Consider the following 24,408-nt stretch of genomic DNA (forward strand, 5'->3'; position numbering starts at 1 on the left):
ACAAAAGACGAGTTGAGAACACCCGTCGCGCCCAGATGACATTGACCATCCGCAAAGTCTACAGCATGCTAATTCGATGTAGACCAGCCAGAAAAGGCGCCAATGTACTGGTGGTTCGAGGTGGAAAAACAGGTAACCAATCACTACTGAGCGGCCCGACCGGGGGTGTGGCATGCAAATATTGGGGGCAGTGTTTTTCTTATATTTTGCATATGTTACAATAAAATGTGGAACTTGCGGAGACGGGATTTTGAGTGTGATCGCGGAGCAACAACCGTCGTTCGCTCTCAGAGGTCCGCTCCCGCCGATATTGAAGACAATTTTCCTGTGTGCCGAGTCGTTTCTTTAACTTTGTCCGAGAAAATCTCTGACAAGTGCTTTCAACTTGCATTCTTTCAAAGATGACCTTGATTATATTTCATCACTCTCTCTGCACAGACATTGATCGTAGCTTGGATTAAGGGGAATTTAAATGTCTACATCAGCAGAGAACTGTGGGATGACCTCCTCTCAGTCCTCGCTTCTCTTACATGCTGGGAAGAGCTGGTAACCGAATGGTCCCTCACGATGGAGACTCTTACAAAGGTAAAAGAAGAAACTCATTTCACTTGGACTGTACAATGGTACCTATATTTACGAATTAATTGGTTCTAGAAGAAATTTCTTCACTAGAAAATTTTGTAAGTGGAGAGCCGTTTTCCACGTTCCAAGTGCCCACCCCCCCAAATTCAGACATAAATGTTTTCTAAAGCATAAAAATTCATCAAAATATAAGATAAGAAGATAAGATAACCTTTATTTGTCTCACAATGGAGAAATTTCCAATTTACAGCAGCAAAATTATGAAAGGGAGAAAGTAAAAGACACAAAGTAATAAATAAATATAAGCATATTAAAAATGGGTGCGTGGGGGTGAATCCAAGTTTTCAAGACTGTCTATTCAGTAGCCTGACAGCAGTTGACAGGAACGAGCAGCGGTACATCTTGCAGCGTGGGTGTGTCAGTTGTATGTAACAAATACATGTTACAGTTAGATGATTACACAATAAATGAAAGCTGTGCACAATGTAAAAAGCAAATAATAAAGTTTTTTTGTTTTTTGTTTGTTTGTTTATTGAACATAAAAACATGTAAAGTAATAAATTGACAGAAAGTAAGCTCAGTAAAATAGTAAAAGGAAAGAGAAATCAGTCATCATTCAACACAATTATTATGTTCAAGAGAGTACCGGTAGGTAAAGAATAAAAATGATGGTCTTTTAACTGCATCCTCGTCATTTTTGGCCCTCTTTAGTTCACATTCTCTCTCAGAAGTGGTTTTTGCCTGGCGTTTTGTAAAGAACTGATACAAAGACGTTTGCTTTTGTCGGCTCAGTATAGTAGGGCGATCGCCGGAATGGTGAACACTTTCTGGGTGATTCGCATTTTCGTAAAACTATCGGAACGCCTCATGGCCCGAGAGTCGAATGACGAGGACATTGCATAGACACTTATCTATCTATCTACACACTTAGATACACACGGTAGAAGTCCCTTTTAGCCAATGCGGATGCCTGGAAAATGCTCGATAATAGCCAATGCCAGAGCAGCTATAAGTATGTTGTGTTCAGGTAACTCGGAACTGCGAGTAGAAGCCCAAACTGTATTATTAGCTTTCGTATCTAGGAATTCCTTTTGTAACAAGAGGCAATATTTTCCTGTTGAGCCATTTCCTAACTTGAACATTTCGTATGAAGATATGTTCGTAAGTAGAGGTGCAACTATATATACTGTATCTTTCAGCGCGAGCTGTTACCTTGTGTCACACTCGCTCGATACTTCAAGCCTGTGTACTGTTGCGGCTTAGGTGTTGGCCAGGAACCTGTACAGTGTTGATTTGAATGAACTACCCCTGGACAAGCTCAGTGAGCAAAAACAGAAGAAACACAAAGGCAAAGGTGAGGCAATCACTCGGAGCCGTTTTTTCTGTTGAAAAGGCACAAAGAACTCTCAATATTCGAATAGGGGAAGATGTTAAGTGCATTCTTTTGGCCTTTTTCATCAGGATTTTTGACTGTGTACTTCGAATATTCTCACAATGCCTCAGGTATCGGTTCAGAAGGTCAGCGGCAGATAGTGGATCGTTCCTTCTCTAAAGGGTGGAGCAGAGACCAACCAGGTCAGTCAGCTCCCATGAGGCAACGCAGTGCCACCACAGCTGGTTCGCCAGGCATCGAAAAGGCCCGGAGCATTGTCCGCCAAAAGACTGTAGGTGAGTACCGTATCTCGCCTGAAGAATGAACGGCCTCTTCATTCTTATCTTTCGGGGTGGTCAGATTCATTGCAGATCACACAAGCATGGGTCCTTGACTCTTAGAGTAATTTGACAAAATAGCTTTGCCGTTTTCAGTCATCATAAAACATACACAAATGACTTTCTTTCATATTTCAGAAACATTGTCATCATAGTAGGAAGAGCTATGGAGTTTCAGTGGCAATGGAAGTTAATTTACTGTTTGCTACTCAACAGTTAAATGTATTGCTTCTCAAGTTGCCTTTTGACTTCAAGTCTCCCCTCATTATTTCCTTTATGGCTTTTTGGTGTGTGTTCATTGAAATGTTTTTATTCAAGTCAGTCATTCAGAACGGCGCTAAAAACATTTGATTGGATCGAAGAATGCTGAGTTGTCCCAGCATTTTTTGATCTTTTGAGTCATTATCAGTCTGAAACTTCTGTGAGTGTGAGTCCAACTGTTTAAAACTAGGTTTTGGAACAGACATAAATTTGACATTGCCTTAAAATAACAATAATAATAATAATTTTAAGGTTTTAGCAAGAGATGAATCTGTTTGCAGGGGCTCAACAGTCTCCTGCTTTAATTTAAATACCAGTCAAACTAAACTCATTCTTCATATAGTTAAACAATTTTCATTTGTAACTGAGAGGCGGGAGTACAATGGTGCATGTGAGTACATTGGATCCTGAAAGCGGATTTCCAGAGCCCTTTCTGGTGGTCCCGGCTGGTGCCTGCAGGCTTGCAGCTGAATCCAGTGGGCAGCCTAGCTGGGAAGATCCGCCAGAATGGCCTGGCATTCATCCCCAGGCATCGCCGAGTAACGTCAACCTGTCCAGCCAACCAACTTCTTAAGCGTGGCTCACGCACAATTTGCCAGATGCGCACCTTCCTATCGTATGATGCCAGAATATTTCCATTATGGATTGACAATAAAAATGCGTTTTGGCATTGGAGAAAAATTTGTACCCAAACAAGTATTGTGTTGGAATTAAAAATGATTCCATTCCAACCACAACATTACTTTCACATTGCATCCACCAACTCGCTGACGGCATTGAGTGAGGGTGTGGGCTTGTTGGCTGATAGATGCTCCTGATTTCGATAATACATGAATAATGCTGCAGATGGTCTTGAAATAAAAATAAAAACTATTTGCTGCGTACAATAAACGTTTTCTTATTATTTATTTCTTTTTTTGTTGCAAAAATGCAGGGTGTTTGTAATGTGGAATTCAGTGTTCAAAATGTATTAAAACATTATGGAAAATGTTCATATTAATATTGCTTACTGGTAGATGTTTTTTATGTTATTAATTTTGGATGGATGTAAGACTAATAACAATTTGTTGTTGATACAACAGTCTGGACCATGTCGGACTACATTCTTGGTTGTGTGGGGGGTGGCAGATTGGGGGTGGCGAGAGCTTTCATAAATCTCACATTCATTTCTGAAAGGTAGTTATGTGATTTTTGTTTTGAGAGGAGGAGCCTTGTTCAGATTTCCTATGAGATGTGCTAACAACACTTTTGTGTAGGTGTAGAGATATTATTTCCATTTTTGTTACTGTAGCTTCAGCTCTTTTTTTTAAAAGCTAACTTTGTCCAGGACTTTGCAGAGGACATACCAGCTACCACCTGCCTCTCACTATTCTTCCAGAGTGAACCCTCTCTCACTCCTCCCTTCACCTTCCCTTTCTCTTCACCCCACTTTCCACCCATTTTTCTTTTCCATTGACTTTTTCCACAAACACGTTCCTTATTTCTCTTCCTACTTTCCTGACCCTCTTCACTTTCTTTTGTATACCTTCTACCTGTACTTCCGACCTCTTCAGCCCTGCGAAGCTGTTCTACAGGGGACTCTCTGCTCTCCTCAGCCTTTATCCGCAGTGCCAAGAGTGCTCCTGCTCTGGCTCCGCCTCTTCCTGTCCTTCTCCACCACCACCACCCTTTACTACCCCCCCTTGCCGACCAGCTGGCAGGTACACTCTCTCTGCACTTCCCGACTGCCTGTCTTCTGCCTGCTGTGTGCCTGAGGTCTTCACACATCTTTCAAAGAAACGTTATTTATATACTTTAGTTTCTCCCTTTTGTATTCGTAAAGCAATGGATTGACTGTTCGTAGTTCATCAAGAATGACTGAACGTTTGTCACCCTATACACTTGTTTGTGGCCTGGTTTAGGGGGATTTATAAATAAAGTGATGGTATATATCTTTATCTTGCCTGCCTACTCACACGGATGCATGTTTTCACTTTCATTTCGTCTTTGTGTTTACTAAATGTCTTTGATTGATTTCCACTGGGGTCTTAGGTAATATAGCTGGTCTCATGAAATTAGATTTAATGAGTCATTTGACCCTTGGCTTCAGGAGGCATAAGTAAAGACTTGGTTTGTTTGACATTGTCCTCCTTAGCTGTTCGTACCTGAAGGTGCATGTGTCCGTGCTTGAGCTTAACGGGCCCTCGCAACTCTTGCCATGTTGTGGTACTGGCACATTAGTATATTGTTTATAAACCGGGCGGCATGGTGGATGACTGGTTAACACGCGGACCTCACAGAGCAGAGTTGCCTGGTTCAATTGCGGCTCCGGCCTCCCTGAGTGGAGTTTGCATGTTCTCCCCGTGCCTGTGTGGGCTTTCTTCGGGTACTCCGGTTTCCTCCCGCATTTCAAACACATGTATGGCAGGCTAACGGAACACTCCAAATGGTCCACAGGTGTGACTGTGAGTGTGATGTATTGTTCGTTTATGTGTGCCCTGCTGGATTGGCTCGTAACCAGTTCAGGGTATTGCCTACTGCCCGATGACGGCTGAGATTGGCACACTCGTGATGATAAAGTCGTTCAGACAATGTCTGGATGGGTGGACACAATCAACCCCGGACGTAAATTTTTTGCCATGCGTGATGTGTGCAAAGTTAGTTTTTGCACGTTTAGACCCTTATCAGTGGTCACTTCTCAACTTTTCTCCTTGCCCGGTTAGGGGTTTTGATCATGGGATGTCACGAATTTTTAAAGGGCTTTGGCTGTTGGATATTTCTCCCAACTTTTGTAGATTTCGCTAGCACTAGCTCGCAGTTTCAAAAGGGTTTGGTGACACGCCCCCGAAAAAAAAATCCTTTTCATGTCTGTTTCATGTGTTTTCGGACAGTTTTAAATAATCAAAAACATTCCTGCCAACCAGCACATCACTACAGCAAACGCGTGCAACAAATTAAAAAACATGTACATCCATGCCAAATCACCCAGTGGGTTTCACCAAGATTATGATTTGAATTAAACTTGTGTACTAGTTGATAGGAGTGGCACAATACTAAATCTCAAATTTTAGGTCACTCGCTCGGAGCACAGCTTTAGGCGCAACGGCCCATCTAATTTTTACATTTTCACCATAAAGGGGCGTGGCCATCTTCCTTTGACCCCTCATATTTCAGGAAGTACTGCGTCAATCTTCCCAAAACTGGTATTGCTGGAAAGGGAATTGAACAAGAATTCTTGCATTCAGAAGATTGGTGCAATTTTTAGTAACTTGACCTTTTGACCTATAATTTGACCATGAAATTAACCTTTTGGATCATTTGACCTTAAATATTTTGTTAAGCGCTTTGTTACAGCTGCCGCTGTTGTGAAAGCGCTGTATAAGTCAGCATGTATTGTATTGTATTGTAAATAAAATCACATGATGTAATCACGCTTTCTAAAACAGAACGTTCAGATGTTATTGTTGTTGTTTTTCTTTTTTTGAAACTAACTTAGAGTAAAAGTATCTGTATGCTCAGATATTCAATTAAATTCAATGACAGCTCCCTCACTTCTTTGCTGTTCCGTTATTACGGATTCACTTTATCACAGATTTTCATTTGTGACCATTACTTCATCTGTAGCAGTTTGTACTACACCATTTTGCAGGTTCACTTTGGATTTTTCTCACTTTTAAGGCGGGCCAGTCAATAAATATTTGTTTATTTTAATTTTAAATTACTTTGGATGGAGAAATTTGTGCAGCGCATGCTCCGTTCACAATAACCTGCAGCTCGGTATTTATTCTTCAGTTTGCAATTTAACAATAAATAACAAATAGTTAAGTTTATTGAGTGTAACAAATGTTTAGAAGGGTGGGGAACCTTGTGGGGGTTGCTCATGATGGTTTATGTAGGTGTAAATTCCCCCCCCCCCCCCCCCCCATTTTTTTTCATTTTATGTTATAAGCCACCCTCTATTTTTTTACAATTCACCTATTGCAAGGCAAAGGGGGCTTGGAATGTGAAAAGTGAGAAGACCTTGCCAATCCCATCTTGTGTGCGTGTATGCGTAAAAACATGTTTGTCATGTTTAGAGAGATGTGTGTTGTTCTTTTTTGTATGTGTTTATTTCTGAATGTAGTACCAATATATCATTATCTGCCTATTTACCAGATATCGAGGACCCGCCAATCACGCTGTCATCCCGCCCAACTCGGATGCGCCACTCTTCCCAGAGCGATGAGACCCCTCCGACCTCCTGTTCGGAGGTGTTCCAGGGAGGGCCTTGTGACCCGGATAACCCGGCCCCTTCATCGCTTGCAAGAAGCAGCAGTGCCTCTGACATCATGGAGCCTTTTATCGCCGAACGGGTCAAAGGTGAAGACCCACAAGGGGATCCCAGTACCATCCCAAACCCCCATCACCCCACTGATACTAGCTTACTTGCAAGCAATAGCGATGCGGCTCAATCACTCCCCTGTCCTTTCCGCTCGTCCTGTCCTACCCCCCTTACATACCCCAATGGTGTTGTTTCCTCAACCTCAGAGGGACTAAATGATGTGAGTGAGTGTGATCATATTGGCTGTCAAAGCCAAGATTCAAGTTCTGATTGGGTAAGCGACTGGGATTCTGCCTTTACATTTTCCGCCGATAAGGAGATTGATGTCGAGGAGAATGAAGTAGGCGCTGTACCAAATGAGGATGATTTATTCTCCTCAATTAGGGACTATTTCACTAACAAAGCAACTGAGCGAAATGAATCGGCAAGATTGGCAGCGAGTCTTGCCTTTGAAAACGACATTCGAACTTCTGCACCAGTGAAAACTGTTGTGACGACAGGGGAAACAGATTGCATACGAGAGACACAAAAGGTGGTTGACAGGCAAATTTCTAAGGAAGATAGGCAGGTAAGTAATTCTATTCGAGACAGTAGTGTTGACTCAGCAGAGGAGATTGAGGCAGAACAGCGGAGCATCTACGAGTGCCTTGAAATGCAGTGTCAGTGGCCCTCGCTTGGTGCGAAAGGGAGCAGTGATGAGAAAGGCAAAGGGGAAGTAAGTGGAGGAAACGCAACAGGAGGAGGAGAATGGGAAGGAAAAGGTGATTATTGGAGGGAAATGGGAGGAGGCAAAAATGCTGAAAAAGACACAGCCACAATCAAAAGGCACTACTTAACGAGACCAGACCCGTACACATTCGAATCTACCAGCGAAGCAATTGAAACTCCCCAAGCGTCCGACTCAGCCAAGCCCAAGATGTCCCGTAACACCAAAAAGCATCACTCTGGTGCTGTCCATGTGAGCTTCAGACCTTCCACTGAGTCAGTCCAGTTCCACAACCCCCTTGAGAATAAAGAGGCCCACTGGAAAGCCAGGCTGCGTCGGCTCAGTCACTTTCACACTCACAGCCACACTGCTGGTGAGAGGCCAGGAGCTGGGACAGGAGCAGGGGGGAAGCAGGGAGCAGGCAGTGCAGGTAAGTTTGCCTCTGTGGCTGCTGTTGGTCACAAAGTAGGGGGCCATGAGAGACTGCCAGCAGATGTCACAAGGGCCCACGGTACATCGGGTGTTGATCAGGAAAACAGGATTGGCACTGGAGCAGGGGACAAAGACAAACCTCAGCATCCAGGATCATGCGCAGGATCCAATTTGGTGCATGAGACCCACTTCGAGGCCATAACAAGCAGTTCCGGTGCATCATCAGTCGTGCGAGGCCGATTGGGACGGTCGGCCTTGCGTTCTCGGGCTTCCCGCTCTCGCTCCCAGGAACCCGGCAGCTCTGTCTCCAAACACCACCAAGGGGCTCTTCTTGGCGGGGTGTATAAGACTGTGGTTCATGCTTTGTCCGCCAAGCCCCGCCCGCGAGGTCAGGGGTCATCCCAAGGTTCGTCACCGCAGCGGCAAGGGCGGGCTGCAATGGGTGATGCTTCACTAAGAGACCTCTACTCCCATGTCCTGGGCTACTTTGGACGAAAGTCTACCACGGCAGGTGAGGATCGCAGTGGACAAAGTGCTCACAACGGGCACAACAACAGTCCAACACCAGTGGAAAAGACAAATACTCACAAAACACAAACATCAACAACCAATTTTTCCTTTGTGGCTGTTTATTAACTGGTTTGTTATGATGGAATGACATTCATTTTGGCTGAAACTCATCATCTTGCTACTGGACTGAAAGTGTTTTTTTTTTTTTCTCTCTTGAACGTGAGCCCCTCCTTCAGCCTGCCACCTACTGAAGACCCCTCCTCCCATAACTTTCCACCTGTCCCGCTATCTCAGAGGGCCTCTCCTCTTGCTGTCTCCTAAGGGTTGTGGAATTTTGATGTCCTCCTTTCTTCCCCAGTCTCCTCCCCCGCACGCCATAAAATTGCATGTCACCTTGTGCCTACCTCACCTCCTTACAGGACTGCCTCAGCTCCACAGAAGGAACCAACAGTCCACTTTTTTTTCTCCAAAACATACAACCCCATTACAGGTCTTCCAATTGTTGCATTGTGTTCACCTTTTTACAACATATTTCGGTGACATTTCCTTTTTGTTTTTATGTTCTATAAGTTACAGTAGGGTCAAATGATATTTGCTTTCATTATACTGAGCAACTGTCCCAACATACTTTTGTAGTTCCCTCCTGAACCGCGAGAATGCAAAGTAAATCTCTCGCATGACTAATGGCATCCTCAATTTGTGGGACGCAGAAATGTAAAGGGATCCAAAAGCTATCCATCTATATCAGGGGTGTCCAAACTTTTTGCCAAGGGGGCCAGATTTTATGTGGTAAAATGTCGGGGGGCCGACCTTGGCTGACATTCTTTACATTGAACAACAATATTGTTCAACAAATTTTAGTAAGCCAGTCTGTTTCACATTTCCATTTTTATTTTAATTTCAACAATCTTAAGAATTTCTTTTGGTTCATTTGAAACAGGTATATCACATGCAACTGCTTATTCACTTGACTTTTTCTTAAACAGAAGTCTCCTGAGTGCAAATTGATTGATTTGAAACATAAAATGTATCACCATGACTTTTCAATAGTCACAAAACCTTTGACTCGAACAACAGGGAAATGAACAAGCAATACACATATCCACAACTGCAAGGATCATTTGAAATATGACATATCAGTCAATATAAACACGGAGTGATGTCTTGTTAACTCGTGAGTGATGCCCTCTAGTGTCTAAATGCTATTACTCATTTAGTGAATGCTATTACTCATTTAGCCACTAGAGGGAAGCAGTACTCTATGAAACATCACTCCCCAGTCTACGAGACCTCAGTCAATGCAACACGTGTTCCATTGCGCCCAACCTGCGGGCCAGACGGCACTGATTTTATGACAGGGGTCGAGGGCCGGATGAAATTCGACCGCGGGCCGGATTTGGCCCGCGGGCCGGACTTTGAACACGCCTGATCTATATAATTTTCTAAACAATTAGATGGTATACTTGTACGTGGTGACTCATTCATGTCACCGCGACTCTGTCTCACATTTCTTTGCCGATTTGTGCCCAAAAATATTTTTCCAGTCATCTATTTATCCATTTGTTTGGTGTCTCATGTGCATGATGCCACAGTAAGTTCCCTTTATTTTATTATTTTTTTATTAAATGAAAGTTTTGATATATAGACTTAGTTGACATATACAGTATTTTCTTGATTTGCTATAAGATAAGATAACCTTTATTCGTTCCACACTGGGGAAATTTGCAGTCTATAGCAGCAAGATTGGGGGTGGGGGGATAAAGTGTTTCATTGCACAAAATAAATGTTTCAGAAAAGTACTGTGCAGAGTTCAATATAAAATAAAGCATTTGCAATATATTTGTAGAATAGATACAATTAATAAATAGCAATAGCATAGAAAAGACAGCGCAAGGTGCCTGTGCTACTTACAATGGTTACAGGTTTTCACTGTGGTTGTTTGTATGACGGTTTGTTTGAATTTTGTTCAATCTGTGCTTTTGATAGTTCCATGAGTTCTTAAGGCACCTGTACTAACTGTAAGCATCATTGCGCGAAACATTGGCATGACTCTATACTCCATTCATTTTCCAAACTAATGTTTAAATTTAGTTGGCTACTATCAAAATACGTTACCCACAGGCAAGGCTCACATTTACAAAGTAGGGACACTATAGGGACAAAAACTGTAGGGGCACATTCATATTTCTGTCCATGAAGGCTTGCTTGGGTGACATACTGTACCTCAATCCCATGAAACACTTGTGATGAACTACAGCATCGATAAAATGTGACCTAACAATTGGCCTTGATGAATGGCTTTCAAAACTCCCACAAAACAACTTCCCAAAATAGCGCAGACACTTGCCATATGCCACTTCCTAATTCTCTGTGCCTGATAATTCCATCAACAATTTTGCTCACATGTTGGAACTCTGGATTCATCATTTGTCAAGATACTAAACTCACAGTTTCTGTTGATGCTTTGATTCTCATCAAATTTGTTGTTTAGAATTCTTGACTGAACTACACTACACATAGTTATCCAAGCAAAATTAATGGGGAGATCATTTAATGAATTTTAAATGCTTCCGATAACACTACTCTTTGGAAAGTAAGTGCTAAGTTAGCTGCTATGTTCTGTAAAATGATTGACCTCTCTGGATCATTCCACAGGAGGGCCACATTGGAAAAGGACCTCTCGCGTTCATTGTGTGCCTGTCCAGAGTGACTGTGTGGTTGGTTGTCAGCACTAAGCTGCTGCAAACTGCTCTATTGGATTGATTTAGTTGTGTTTCCCTTCTAAAATGGATTAATTTTAATTGGTTTTAATTCATTTATTTCAGTTAACATGTTTATGGTTAAATTAATTATTCATTCATTCATTCATTCATCTTCCGTACCGCTTGATCCTCACTAGGGTCGCGGGGGGTGCTGGAGCCCATCCCAGCCGTCTCCGGGCAGTAGGCGGGGGACACCCTGAATCGGTTGCCAGCCAATCGCAGGGCACACAGAAACAAACAACCATTCGCACTCACACTCACAACTTGGGACAATTTAGAGTGTTCAATCAGCCTGCCATGCATATTTTTGGAATGCGGGAGGAAACCGGAGCACCCGGAGAAAACCCACGCAGGCCCGGGGAGAACATGCAAACTCCACACAGGGAGGCCGGAGCTGGAAACGAACCCGGTACCTCTGCACTGTGAAGCCGACGTGCTAACCACTGGACTACCGGGCCGCCCTAAATTAATTAAAAGTGTCTAATTATTGAATAAAATAAATGCAAAGGTATACGTTATATTTTCATTTGCCAAATGTTACTGTTGACCATAAATCGCCCAGTGTTGAAAATAAACAAAATATTCTGAAGACAGATCTTCACCATTTCATACGCGGACCATATGTCTGTTGAAAAATCAAATGTGGCGCGGAAGCACGGACGTTTGCCCACCTGTGTTAGTTAATGACCCCTATCTGTCATTTGGATTTTCATTTCACCACAATTGGTGAATGCACGATGGCTCTGCTATCATAAACTATGTATGCATCATTTGGAACAAAACCGTACTTGACAATATGCTGCCATATTTTTAATTTTTTTTCTTGTAGCGTCACAATGTAAACTTGCTCTTTGTGCATGGTGGTGTGTATTAACTGCATTGCTTCTCTGGTGGGTTTGCCTGCTGTGTTGTGGCTTTTGTTTTCTTTTTTAACAATTGGTAATTCACTTACTCGAGGGGTTCCCATACATATACTACGGTTACTCTGACGCCCGAGCTTGCTTTCTGCATATTTTCAAATTTTTATTGAAGTGCAATGTTAGTGTAACAATTGCATTATTTCTCCTCAACAACATACCGGTTATGTTACCATGCTTGTATTATTGTCACAGTCAATATAGGCTACATAATTATCGTAGTCGTTGTTTACTCGGTGTTAACGTTAACTAAACAGGATATGTGCCAGATAAATGATGGCTCCATGCTTTAGGTAAATTTCTCCCTCTCCATTTCTGTGTAGCCAACAAAGAGGAGGTGCTACAGAAGGCACGTCCAGTCTCCACCGATGTTGGAAACAGCAATCCTAATTTCTCTGATCTCATGGATGAGTTCATCCAGGAAAGACTTAGAGCTAAAGGAACAGTGGTCAGTATCCAAAAGCGCACACATAAATGTCACATGTTTGTTTTTATTCAAGGTTAAGCACCAAAGTTCAATTGCTTAAGTTGTCACGACTCTTTTTCTTCTATATACAGGAGCGCCGTGGCAGCAGTCCAGGTAGTCTCGAAGTTCCACAGGACCTGCCGGAGCTACTAGAGGCCGGCCAAAGTCCTGGATCTCGACCCCCAGATGACCTCAGACCAATTGACGATCCAGGGGTTCCTTCAGAGTGGACATCTCCTGCCAGTGCCAGTGGCTCAGATGTTGTCAGTTCTGACAGCCAATCTGACTCATTTAATGCTTTTCAATACCCCGCGTGCAAGTTTGATAGTGAGTGAAAACTTTTTTTACTTTTAACCTTTGACAATTATTTGAAAAGGAATTAGCAGTCATAAAGCACCCCACAGTTACCTAAAAACGCAGCTTCACAATTTCTGTCCTTGTTTGGTAATACAGTACCGAGAAGGGTGTTATGTTACATCGTACAGTGCTACCTGTGTTTACGAAATTTATTGGTTATGGAAGAAATTTCTCCACTAGAAAATTTTGGAAGTCCAGGCGGGTTTTCCATGTAAATGGCCTAATCTGTTCCAAGCCCGCCCCCAAAAAAATTCTCACATAAATATTTTATAAAGCATCAAAATATGGAACAAATAAATACATGTTACGATTAGATTATTGCACAATGAGAGTTGTGCATAATGTTAAAAACAAAGAATAGAGTCAAGAATGAAAATGATCATTTAACCTTTAAATGCGTCCTCATCGTTTTTTGCCATTTTTAGTCCAGGTTCCCCCCCCCGAAGTGGTTTTTGCCCGGCGTTTTGTAAAGAACTGATCCAAAGACGTTTGCTTTTGTTGGCTTTTAACAATCCTTCCAAAATGTCCAAGGCAAACATCAGCAGAGTGAGCGATTGCCCGACTGGCGAACACTTTTTTCTCGGTGATTCACATTTATGTAAAACTATCTAAATACCCGAGGGGCTAATGAGGAGGACGCTGCATAGACAAACATCTATCCAACTACACCCATAGACACATTTGGTTGAATAATAATCATAATAATAATACATTTCATTTAGAAGCGCCTTTCAAAACACTCAAGGACACTTCACAATCAAAAAAAGAACAATAAAACCACAGATAAAATTATAAATAATAAAAGGAGAGATAAATTTAAACTGAATATGCGATTTTAAATCAGTCCCACTTGGGCAATGGGATGCCAGGTAATAGCGAGTGGCAGAGCAGCTATTTTGCGTTCAGGAAACTAGGAGATGTGAATAGCAGCCCATACTGTATTTTTACCTTTCGTATCTTGAAGTTTCTTTCATAACAAGAGGCAATATTATTCTGTTGAGGCGTTTTTTAACTTGAAAATTTCGCGTGAAGAGGCGTTCGTAAGGAGAGGTCCCACTATGTCTTTTTGTGAATGGGCAATTAAATTATGTAAATGATACAAAAAAAGGTAGACCTAGAGTACTGCCACCATTCTGTGGTCACATTCTGAGATTTGAATCATTCAAATCTGTCAGGTCAAACTCATGTTAGAGTCTATATTTTATCTTGTTACATAAATTACATGCCAATCGTCAGTGCAAAGTCATACACAACAACTGGAGATCACATCACTCGCAATATCCAATAGTTTTGCTGGATTTCTGCTAACCTCATTATTTTTCACAAAAAAATGCATTCGAGGTATTTTTGTTGGGTTTCAAATATGTACTGCTTTTGACTCTTTCAACACACTTTTCTTGCTGCAGCTTGAAAGCTAGAATGTTTGTGTGTGTGTATATTCCACTTTCCCTTTGTATAGATTTTGCATTTAACTCCGAACCCTGCAGCGGTGGAGATCGAGGAAGCTCAATGGACCAGGACAGTCTGGGAGGTGGTGTTGCATGTGATGAACATGAAGTTGCAAGTTTGACTACGCTTCATATTGACTCTGAGACCAGTAGCCTTAGCCACACAGTCACTGTCACTGGTTTGTACATTCAGTTGTGGTCATCCCTTTAAAATATACATCTGAGGCGTTTTTATCATTCTTCACTCTTCTATTATCTAATGTGTATTCTTTAAAACATAGTTTCAGCACATTTGTTCTAAACTTATGTGTTTGTTTGGGGGCTGGGGGGTTTCATGTCAAGGTTCCGAGAGTGCATCTCCCATGCATTCTCTCGGGGGCTCTCGGTCCCAGACGCCTTCCCCAGCTACACTGACAGCAGAGCACATTGCTCGCACTCCCTCTCACTCACACACTCACTTGCAGCTGGATCAAAAACTCCACAACTCAGTGCTGCAGACTCCTGATGATCTTGGTAAAAATACTAGCACACTTTTTCAGAAATATATTCATATTTTTGTTCTCTTAGTTTTGTCAAGTAAAAGTGAGGTTGATGATTGATTGGATCGTTGATTCTTCGTAGAAACCACTGAGTTCCCTGGTGAGGACTGTAGCGTCATGGCAGGTGGCTCCCTGACTGGATGGCATGCAGATGTTGCCACAGTCATGTGGCGGAGAATGCTGGGTATCCTGGGAGATGTGAATAGCATCAAAGACCCAGAGATCCACGCTCAGGTGTTTGACTACCTGTGTGAACTGTGGCAAAACCTTGCGAAGGTACGGAAAGAGACGCTAAAGTCGCATGCTGAAATGGCTCAACTACTAATTCAGTTCATTATTTTCAGATCAGAGATAATTTGGGCATTTCTCATGATAACCAGTCATCTCCACCGCCTCCTGTTCTGATCCCGCCGCTTAGAATCCTCACTCCATGGCTTTTTAAGGTAAATAGGACTGAAAAGTTACCACCTGCTCTTAATATTCGCTCCAATGACCAGTTGGATAAGTTTAGCGAATCAATCTGGAAATAGATGTTATTTGTTTATTATGTTATTATGACTTCAAGATGGCACCGCGAGAGTGGCTGCCTTTACAGCAGCTCCTATACTTTTTGTTCTTCTACTTTCTTCCTTTCATAACTGCTGCTGTAAATTGGGAATTTCTCAATTGTGAAACAAATAAAGGTTTTCTTGTTCTTATCTTAATCTGCTCCTGTGCGCTCATAAGTACAGTAGCTCACACGCTTTGATGATTTGTGTGCCTTTTCACCCAGGCCACCATGCTGACTGAGCGTTACAAACAGGGAAAGCTTCATGCCTATAAGCTGATCTGCAGAATTATGAAGAGACGGCAAGATGTGTCCCCAAACACTGACTTTCTGACTCACTTCTACAATATCATGCACCAAGGACTGCTGCATCAAGACCAGGTACATTTTAACCAGCACTAATTAACATTTGGAATTCTTGACATGGACGTTCACGAATTTGAATATGCCATGAATGCAGCTCTATGTGTGTGATTTATTTTTCTCACCTTAGGACATTGTGAACACCATCATCAAGCACTGCAGTCCACGGTTCTTCAGTATCGCTCTACCTGGAGCCACCATGTTGATTCTCGACTTCATCATTGCAGCTTCTCGAGTCACCTCTTGCTCATCGTTAAATGTACTAAAACTGAAACTCACACACAATAAAGTTTGACAAGCTAGTGTTGTACATGGTATCGTATAGTGACGAGGTATCCGCGTTTACACCCAACACGACAAATCTCACGGCATCATCTATGGTTGTTAAAAGACATGTCTCAAGATAAGGTACTCCATTATTCTTGCTGGTGTTGGGCGGATTCCTCGAATCTCCAAAACCCATCACTTTTTCAGTAAAGCTATAAAATGTCATGTTCTTTGAGCAAAACGTTGATTACATTGGCAAACACGGCAAGTCATTCTCAATAGTTTTTGATTGGTCGGTACTTTGTAAAAATAACACCAATGACCAATAGTGTACTTTTTAGGGAAAAAAAATACCCCAAAATTCATCAAAATTAGACATGAGTTTTCCGTATAATTTGTGTCTTCTTCCTGTTCTAGGCTCCAAGAGTTGAAGCGCAGATCCTTCTTGGATCCCTTGTGTGTTTGCCAAACTTCTACGGGGAGCTCCCCGCCCTTCACCCCACCACAGCTGATGTGGCACTTAGAAAGTTCCCTGATGTCAAGGTAAACAACAGGTCATCAATGATGCCCTCGATGCTGGTCAACAAAGTAGATTCATCCGAACCGTTATGCAAAACTAAGCAGAAAATACATCATAAAAATGTAATTTTGAAGCCTGTCGAAGTCAATACAAACCTTGTACAAAGCATGCCCTCTCTCCACTGCTGTTGCATTAATAGATTAATGTCTCATCAGTCATTCTTGCCACAGTCAAAACAGCCAATGGCAGTAATGTTTTTATTGTTGTTGCTGTGGAAATAGTTACGTATTACCATGCGCGGCAACATGCCAGGCTTGCTTTCGGACGAGGCAGAAATGTTTTGAATCACTAAGCAGCCATTAGCTCAGAGGAACATGAAGCATTTGTGTATGCAATATTAATATCTCATGAAGTTGTTCTTTAAAGCTGTTTCTCAATCTGTCCTTGTACCTTAATCATGGATAGACATCAGCTGATCCTGACTAAATGCATCTTTCTGTCTTGCTTTGTTTTTCAGGAGCACATTATCAAAACAATACTGACCTCTGCCAGGGACGAACCCTCTGCTCCTGCTAGGTACATACACACATGCAAAGATTTTTCAAATGCTAGTTTGGTGTTAGCAGGACCTTAAAAACAAACTACCAATAAGGTGCTTTGTGAAATGGTGTGTTTCTAAAACATAGGAAAAAAATACATTACTTTGAATTGTTTTAAAAAGTGGAAATCGCAGCACATTTTGTCATCTCACACATATGCATTGGCTGATGTGCGCTGATCAGAATTTTTCTTTGGATCTGTTAGGTGTGTAGCTTTGTGCTGTCTCGGGATCTGGTTATCCGAAGAGCTGGCTCATGGGACTCAACATCCACAAATTAATGATGCTCTGAATGTCATCTGTGTTACTCTAAAGGTCAGTGGTCATTTGCTTTTTTTTCTTTGACTACCAACCACAAATTTGGTCAATAAAATTCAAGCCATCTAGTAAAAATACATGATAGCGGGCCAACTTTGACACGAAAAATCTTAGCCACATCACGATTGCATCTACAGTGATCCTGTACAGCATTTTATTTATTTATTTATTTATTTTACATATACATGGAGTACAGTACTGTATATGTTGCTCTATGTGACTTGCTGTTGTTTTGCAGCTTGTCGCAGACCGTTTGCGGACCTTTTTTTTTACCCGTTTATGTTGGACGCTACTTCGCAGATTTTCATTTATCGCGGGTGGTTTTGGTCCCCATTAACCGCGATAAACGAGGGATTACTGTACTCTGCTTTCTTCTATTAAGACAGCGCCCTTAATTATTAACAAAAGGACCACGTACACGTCTTTCATGAATTCATGAATATAGATATACAGTATACTGTGTAGCACTTTGCTGTAACAAGGGCTAATGGGGTACATCCTATTACACGCACACAAACACACACACACATATATATATATATATATATATATATATATATATATATATATATATAATATACATACACACACATATACATACATACACACACACACACACACACACACACACACACACACACACACACACACACACTGTTTTTAGTTTGATCTGGTGTAGAGAAATAAATCCATATCAAAATGAGATCAAAATAATATCCCTAGTACTGTATGTGTTTGTGAAATGACATATAAGTTAAGTGTTCTTTTGATGGCGGCGCGGGCACCCATAGCGGCTCTTCTTTTTGTCTGTTGTCTGTTTAAGAGGGAGGGAATTTCATCTGTGCTGTATGTTACACATTTGACAATAAAGTTGTACTTGATACTTGATATAAAACCATCTTGCAGTTGCTTGCAATGGGCAGTGGTTGTTTTAATGATTGGTTACAGATCAAGTAATTGGATTTCAAGTGTGGCAATGGGCTGCGTATTGTAATGAATGCAAATCAAAATGAAGGTCATTGAATTGCACCAAAGCTCTGGCTGCACACAGAACAGCTGGGTTGTCTGGATTTAACATGGCAGGCTACAGGGAGCCAAGGTATGATGGAAAATGTTTCTGGACAAGGTTTTTGGTATTGGTTGGTGAGCTTGCCTCAGTTGGTCTGTCGAGACTAGACCATCTGAGACGAGACTGTTTCAGGCCACTTGACTAGGAGGCCTGTGCATCAGAGAGACGTCCAAATTGCACCCTGTCATCCATAGCCAAGTGGACTCAAACACACACACATACCTTTTCCACCTTGGAATCCCTAGCTTATGTATCGGCAGCCAACAGTCGACGGGAGCCAGTGCTGCCGAACACACTCGCATTCACTTACTCCTGGGAGCAAACCCTGGACTGTCAATATGTTTGGTCCTCCTTCAGATAGGAGGCCCATCCAGGGGGCACGCTGCAAGCTTTGTTACAACCACACTTACGCTATCTCACACACACATCTTGTCCACTTTTGCCTTCCCACCATCAGCCAGTCCTGCCCAGCCGTGGGCTCTGTGACATGCACACACTATCACACACATAAACGTTGAGGGGTTTTCATATTTCCATGCAGTGCCACTTGCTTCATTTCTCAGCCGAGTACATCCTTTGATCTGGAGGGAATTTTCCTTTGTAAATGAAAATCCTATTTAGAGCCTCGATGTAGATGCTCTCCCCTTGTCACTAATAGAAGTTTTCAACACAATATTTGACTTCAGGCCGATGAACCTGAATACACTTCTTAAATTGAACCATTGTCTCACTGACTCATGAGTTGTGTATGTATCATATCTTGGTGGTTTAGTAATAAGACAATTATTGATTGACATGTACCTGTTTTTCCCAGTACCCCAATAAGAATGTTGCTCTGGTGGCATCGAATATTCTTCACCTTTTGATCAGTTACGTGGATCATCTTCATAAATTTCCCCTTGACACTCCAAAGAAGATAGTAGAGGTGAGACTATTTCATTATCATTTGCATAACAAATTTCTTCAATGCAATGTACCGCTAATTCATTCCTATATTTTGGATTGAATCCACATTGCGCTGGTTTTATTCCCTTCAAGATTTTGATTGCCACCATCACACACTTGCTGCCGACTACAGAGTCCTCGCCTCATGAGCTGGATAAGAGGGTAGCATGAACACACACACACACACACACACACGCACACACACACACACACACACACACACTGTACAATCATTTCCACCCAATGGTTCATTTCTTTGAAAGTAATATAACAAACATTTTTGCTGCAGCTAGTTGTGTCCCTGCTATTGTGTCTGTTGGACTGGGTGATGGCTCTCCCTCCAAAGACTCTGCTTCAACCTGTTCAAACTCGCAGCCCTCCAGATAAGGACCAGCCGCCAAAGACTCTGCTCAGCTGCATTTATAAGGTATGTTTTTGGCTAATATGATGTCATGTATCTTCAAAATATTTTTATTAAAGTAAAAGTGATGTAGGGTTTTTCTCACAATTTTCTTTTTTCTGTTTTTTTCTTACAATTGTCTCCAGGTTTTGCATGGCTGTGTGTATGGAGCCCAGTCTTTCAGCAGCCCCAAGTATTACCCACTGCAGCTGTCAGATCTGTCAAGTACAGACTACGATCCATTTTTGCCATTAGAGAGCCTTAGAGAACCTGAACCGCTGCATAGTCCAGAGTCTGAGCGCTCTAGCAAACTCCAGCCAGTCACTGAAGGTATTTTATTCAGCTGCAGCTATGTATTTGTTTGAATAGTTATGATGAGATTTACTGACTTTGTGATGTTGAAAAGTGAGGACCCGGTCGTTCTCTTGGATTGGGTGAAGCTGTTGATTAAAAAGGAGGAATGGGCAAAAATGTTCTGAGATGTGTGAATTGAGGAAAACTCCAGTTTGGATGTGTTTTTGATTCGTAATTAGCATTTGTGACGAAAAGCTTAAAAAAAGATTTATTTAGCATGATGTGGCTGTGTGTTTTGATGTCAAAACAAAGATGTGATTCTGTGACTGCTTTGAGGTTCAGTGATTCGCCACTTGAAGTTATTTGAAGGTTTTGTTTTAATCTATGCCCTCCGAATGTGTGTTTCTGGCTAATTGTGTACAGTAATTCTGTCAAAAGCTTTATATTTCATTCAAGTGACACAAATCTCCACTGTAGTATCAGAAACCTGGATTGCATTTTGTCTAAATGTTGAAGTGATGTGCTGACTCACACAGCTTGGACCATCTGACCCACTGTCACCATGGCAGTGCCAATTATGAAAAATAGAAACGGTGTCCATGTGTATGTGCGAACCCCTTTGAGTGTCCCGGGTTAAAGTGTAGATTGTTCCCGTGCTGTGTTCTCAGCAGGACAAAGTAACTATTCTAATGACTGCAGCAACCTGTGAGATCATGCATCCACTATTCTTTGTCTTCACTGCTAATATTTAGGTCTCTCTTCATTTCTTTCCTCACTTTTAAATGTGGTTGTCTGTTATTTGTTAATTTTCATTGTACTTTTTATTTGATGCTCCTTCAGATTGGCAAATGGAATATACCACCCACGTGAATCTGAATGAAATTCCATTCGTATTTGGCCTTCTGATTGTGTTTATATTGAGCATTTTCATGTCTGGTTGATACATATCTGCACTACTAATACACATCTGTCAATTAAACGGATGTTAGGAAGGTAACTACAGCTCTGTGAATACGGAATGATGGTAAGAGGCGGTGCTGAAAGTACTGAATGACTTTTATCAGCGTAGTTGCGAGGGATCCCAGAGACATACCTTTCTGAGAAGCCTCTGAAGATCTCAAGACCGGAGCCACTAGTAGGGGAATGACGCATTCACATTGTAGAACCTAGAAATTGTGCCAGAGCTCAAACATCCATCGAAAGCTGAGAGGGAGCTGCAGTATCTCTCGAGCAAGTTTGTAGTCCCCTCAAACACCCTTTCGACACAGGAAAAAAAAATGAAGGCCGATGAGTCCTGTCTGTGTTGGAAGCAGGTGCTCTCTTGAGCCTACGAGTTTGCTGTGGCATGTTCAACAGCAGATGCTCTCAGCTTCTGTGCAAGATTGCTTGACAAGCTCTGAGCAGAGAATGGCTTCCAATCTAAAATCATGGTCTAATGTGCTGTCTTCTGTTTTGATATAGACACCGTATTTTTTTTCTTCCGAAAACACAAACCATGGAATAAGTTAACTGGACTCTCTGCACTATTAATACAATTCTTTCGACAAAAAGAGCAGGCGGTGGGGAGCCTTCTTGCCACTCTGGGACATTTGCTGCTGGGTACACCTTAGATCCCCGACAGACAGAGAATGGTTTGCTTGGCGTTATTGTCCGTAGAGGATGCGGAAGACATCTCTATTGTTGGCCTTTTGATAACAGGTATTCTGCTATTTCGTGTTTCCTGACCTATCGCAATATTCAACCAGTGGGGGCAGCTTCATTCGAAGGGGACAAGCTGGTGACCTACATGAAGGTGTGGTGCGGGTGATCAACACTCAGACTCATTCGTGCATTGACACCCACTGTGTGCAGCTTGTTTCAAAGATTGTGACACTCCTCCCAGCTTCCTCCCTTTCCTTTACCACCCTGTTCATTTCTTGTTAAGTCTTGAGAATTGTTTTACTGTTTTTAAATGTACTCGACATGGGCTGACATTTTATTTTCCCTCTGGTTCAAACCATCCTCCCATGAAGAAGAATGGTTGGAGTCTTCTTTTATTTTCCCCCCTCTTCCCGATTATTTTTCTTTCACATCTAAGATAATGGGGCGTTTAAAAGCAACCCGCCAGACTTCTTGTTCTGTCTCACCCATGTTGGTTATTGCTGTCTTGTTTATGTTCCTCTGAACGGGTTGTAACTGGGAAGTAAATTCCTTTAGTGTTTCTTGCATACTTGGCCAATAAATCTGATTCTGATTCTAATGTAAACTTCTGGTGACACCGGAACCCGTCCCGGGTGCCCAGGGGTCACAGGTGACATTTTGTGTATGCATTCTCGAGCTGTGCATGTGCGAAGGGAAGATTCAGTCTTTTCAGCACCACCTCTGGGTGCAGGGATGAAATAGAACCCTGCGTAAATGTCAATGTGCAACATTCTGTGTGCGTGAGTGTGTGCGCGTGAGTTTCTAATGATGTTTATTAGGTAAGATACTCTGGCAGCACACTGTGTGGTGGCATTGGCTTCTTCACAGCATGGAGCAGACTATGAATCGATTCATTGTGCATCAGCACCCCTTACTTTGTTTTGGTCTTGTTATTACGTACACAAAACAATGTTTATTTTTGTGGGTTATGTATTATGAATTTTACAAAGCATGACATGCCTGCAGAAAAAAAAGCACAAAAAAAAACATGTTGATAACTTGTCCAACTAAGTATGTTGTTGTTTTGCATATTCAAATCTCTCACGCACAGGTCTGATCCTTAAGGTCTAACTTGGTTTGTTTTTTTGTTTTTTTTTGTCCTCTCTCTGTAGTCCGTAGTCGTATTCAACAGGGTCTGGTTTCCATTGCAGCCAGGACTGTTATCACCCACCTTGTCAACCATCTGGGGCATTACCCAATGTCTGGAGGGCCCGCTACTCTCTCCAGCCAGGTACAGTCAATAAGCTAGGGTTTCGATCCTGACATTATTATCCACATTATTTTCCACAATGAGAAAGCGGTGGTGATAATTCCCCCCCCAAAATTTATCAGTTTTCTCGAATTAGAGTATTTGTCAACAGAATTTTTTTGGGGTGACTGGTGTGAGTGCGGGTGGTATTCGTCTCTGTGTGCCCTGCGATTGGCTGGCAACCGGTTCAGAGTGTCCCCCCCTACTGCCCGAAGACGGCTGGGATAGGCTCCAGCACCCCCTGCAAACCTTGTGAGGATAAAGCGAATTGGAAAATGGATGGATGGAGGGACTTATGTAGTTCAAACATTGTCCCAAGCTGCTGTGCACTGCTTGCACTAACAATAATAGAGCTAAGATCGGTCCCAAAAAATCAAGTCCGACCCGACCCGGCCGGAGCCCGAATACTTAACTTGATTTGCAGGCTCGAGTCCGAAGCAAACCCGAGATGTTATTTATTTTATTTGTGAGGACTCGGGAGGAGGAGGGGTGATTTCTGATAGCAAAGCCTGTCTTTTGTAACAAAATCTAAGTTACAGAAGACTGGATAAACATTTACATCTTTTATATTTCTGTTTCTGAAGAGGATGCATTAAATGACAATTTTCCATCATTGACTGATTTTTTTTTAAGAGTGTATGTGGTAAATTTAAGGCCGTCTGTCATTTTGACGTGTTGAAAATTGGGCCATTCACCACAGCAGCAGTACGTTCTTAAAAATCGAGCGCAGCACTTGAAGAGAGAGAAGCAGAGAAACAAAGAACAATGATGGTTGGATCACAGAGACATGGAGGAGTTCTTTGAATCGTCATTGCGAGAGTTTAGTACAGTACGTGTTGTGTTGACGCCACTTCTGTCTTTTTTGCGAACCACGGTCTCTCGCGGCCAAAACTATTCACAGCCTCGAAAAAAAAAAAAGTAAACGAGAGAGAAGCCCGACCCGAACCCAAAGCAATGATTGACATTTTAGGCCCACGGGCTCGGGCGGCCCGATCTTAACCTCTAAACAATATGGCTGCAAACAGGGGAACTATTTGACAAAAGCACAGTTAGTACTGCTAACCGATTTCATTGCTATATTTTGCGGACGACAAGAAAGGAGCCCAGTAGAAGGCAAATCGGGCTGAGCACATGGATACATTGCAAAAGTAGGGATTTATTGACACTT

The 24,408-nt window shown here is 42.1% G+C and overlaps 1 protein-coding gene across 6 annotated transcripts in view; it reads left to right on the top strand.

Annotated features, from left to right (window-relative positions):
• The window catches only part of ralgapa1 (Ral GTPase activating protein catalytic subunit alpha 1), an 88,823-nt gene that overhangs the window by 12,854 nt on the left and 51,561 nt on the right, over window positions 1-24,408 (top strand). For 3 of the 6 annotated variants that reach the window (XM_052085637.1, XM_052085638.1, XM_052085639.1), the window contains exons 15-35: window positions 439-585; window positions 1,846-1,936; window positions 2,086-2,250; window positions 4,107-4,253; window positions 6,688-8,502; window positions 12,504-12,628; window positions 12,739-12,973; window positions 14,463-14,630; window positions 14,794-14,964; window positions 15,073-15,266; window positions 15,335-15,433; window positions 15,763-15,918; window positions 16,031-16,159; window positions 16,585-16,710; window positions 17,205-17,263; window positions 17,492-17,600; window positions 19,487-19,597; window positions 19,711-19,779; window positions 19,907-20,044; window positions 20,164-20,347; window positions 23,104-23,222. In XM_052085637.1, coding sequence (XP_051941597.1) covers window positions 439-585; window positions 1,846-1,936; window positions 2,086-2,250; window positions 4,107-4,253; window positions 6,688-8,502; window positions 12,504-12,628; window positions 12,739-12,973; window positions 14,463-14,630; window positions 14,794-14,964; window positions 15,073-15,266; window positions 15,335-15,433; window positions 15,763-15,918; window positions 16,031-16,159; window positions 16,585-16,710; window positions 17,205-17,263; window positions 17,492-17,600; window positions 19,487-19,597; window positions 19,711-19,779; window positions 19,907-20,044; window positions 20,164-20,347; window positions 23,104-23,222 — 4,557 coding nt within the window. The remainder of the gene's footprint in view (window positions 1-438; window positions 586-1,845; window positions 1,937-2,085; window positions 2,251-4,106; window positions 4,254-6,687; window positions 8,503-12,503; window positions 12,629-12,738; window positions 12,974-14,462; window positions 14,631-14,793; window positions 14,965-15,072; window positions 15,267-15,334; window positions 15,434-15,762; window positions 15,919-16,030; window positions 16,160-16,584; window positions 16,711-17,204; window positions 17,264-17,491; window positions 17,601-19,486; window positions 19,598-19,710; window positions 19,780-19,906; window positions 20,045-20,163; window positions 20,348-23,103; window positions 23,223-24,408) is intronic. The other 3 variants (XM_052085642.1, XM_052085640.1, XM_052085643.1) reach the window with 3 other exon arrangements.

This window comes from Hippocampus zosterae, chromosome 14 (genome assembly GCF_025434085.1).
Source record: "Hippocampus zosterae strain Florida chromosome 14, ASM2543408v3, whole genome shotgun sequence".
NCBI classification, from domain to species: Eukaryota; Metazoa; Chordata; class Actinopteri; order Syngnathiformes; family Syngnathidae; genus Hippocampus; species Hippocampus zosterae.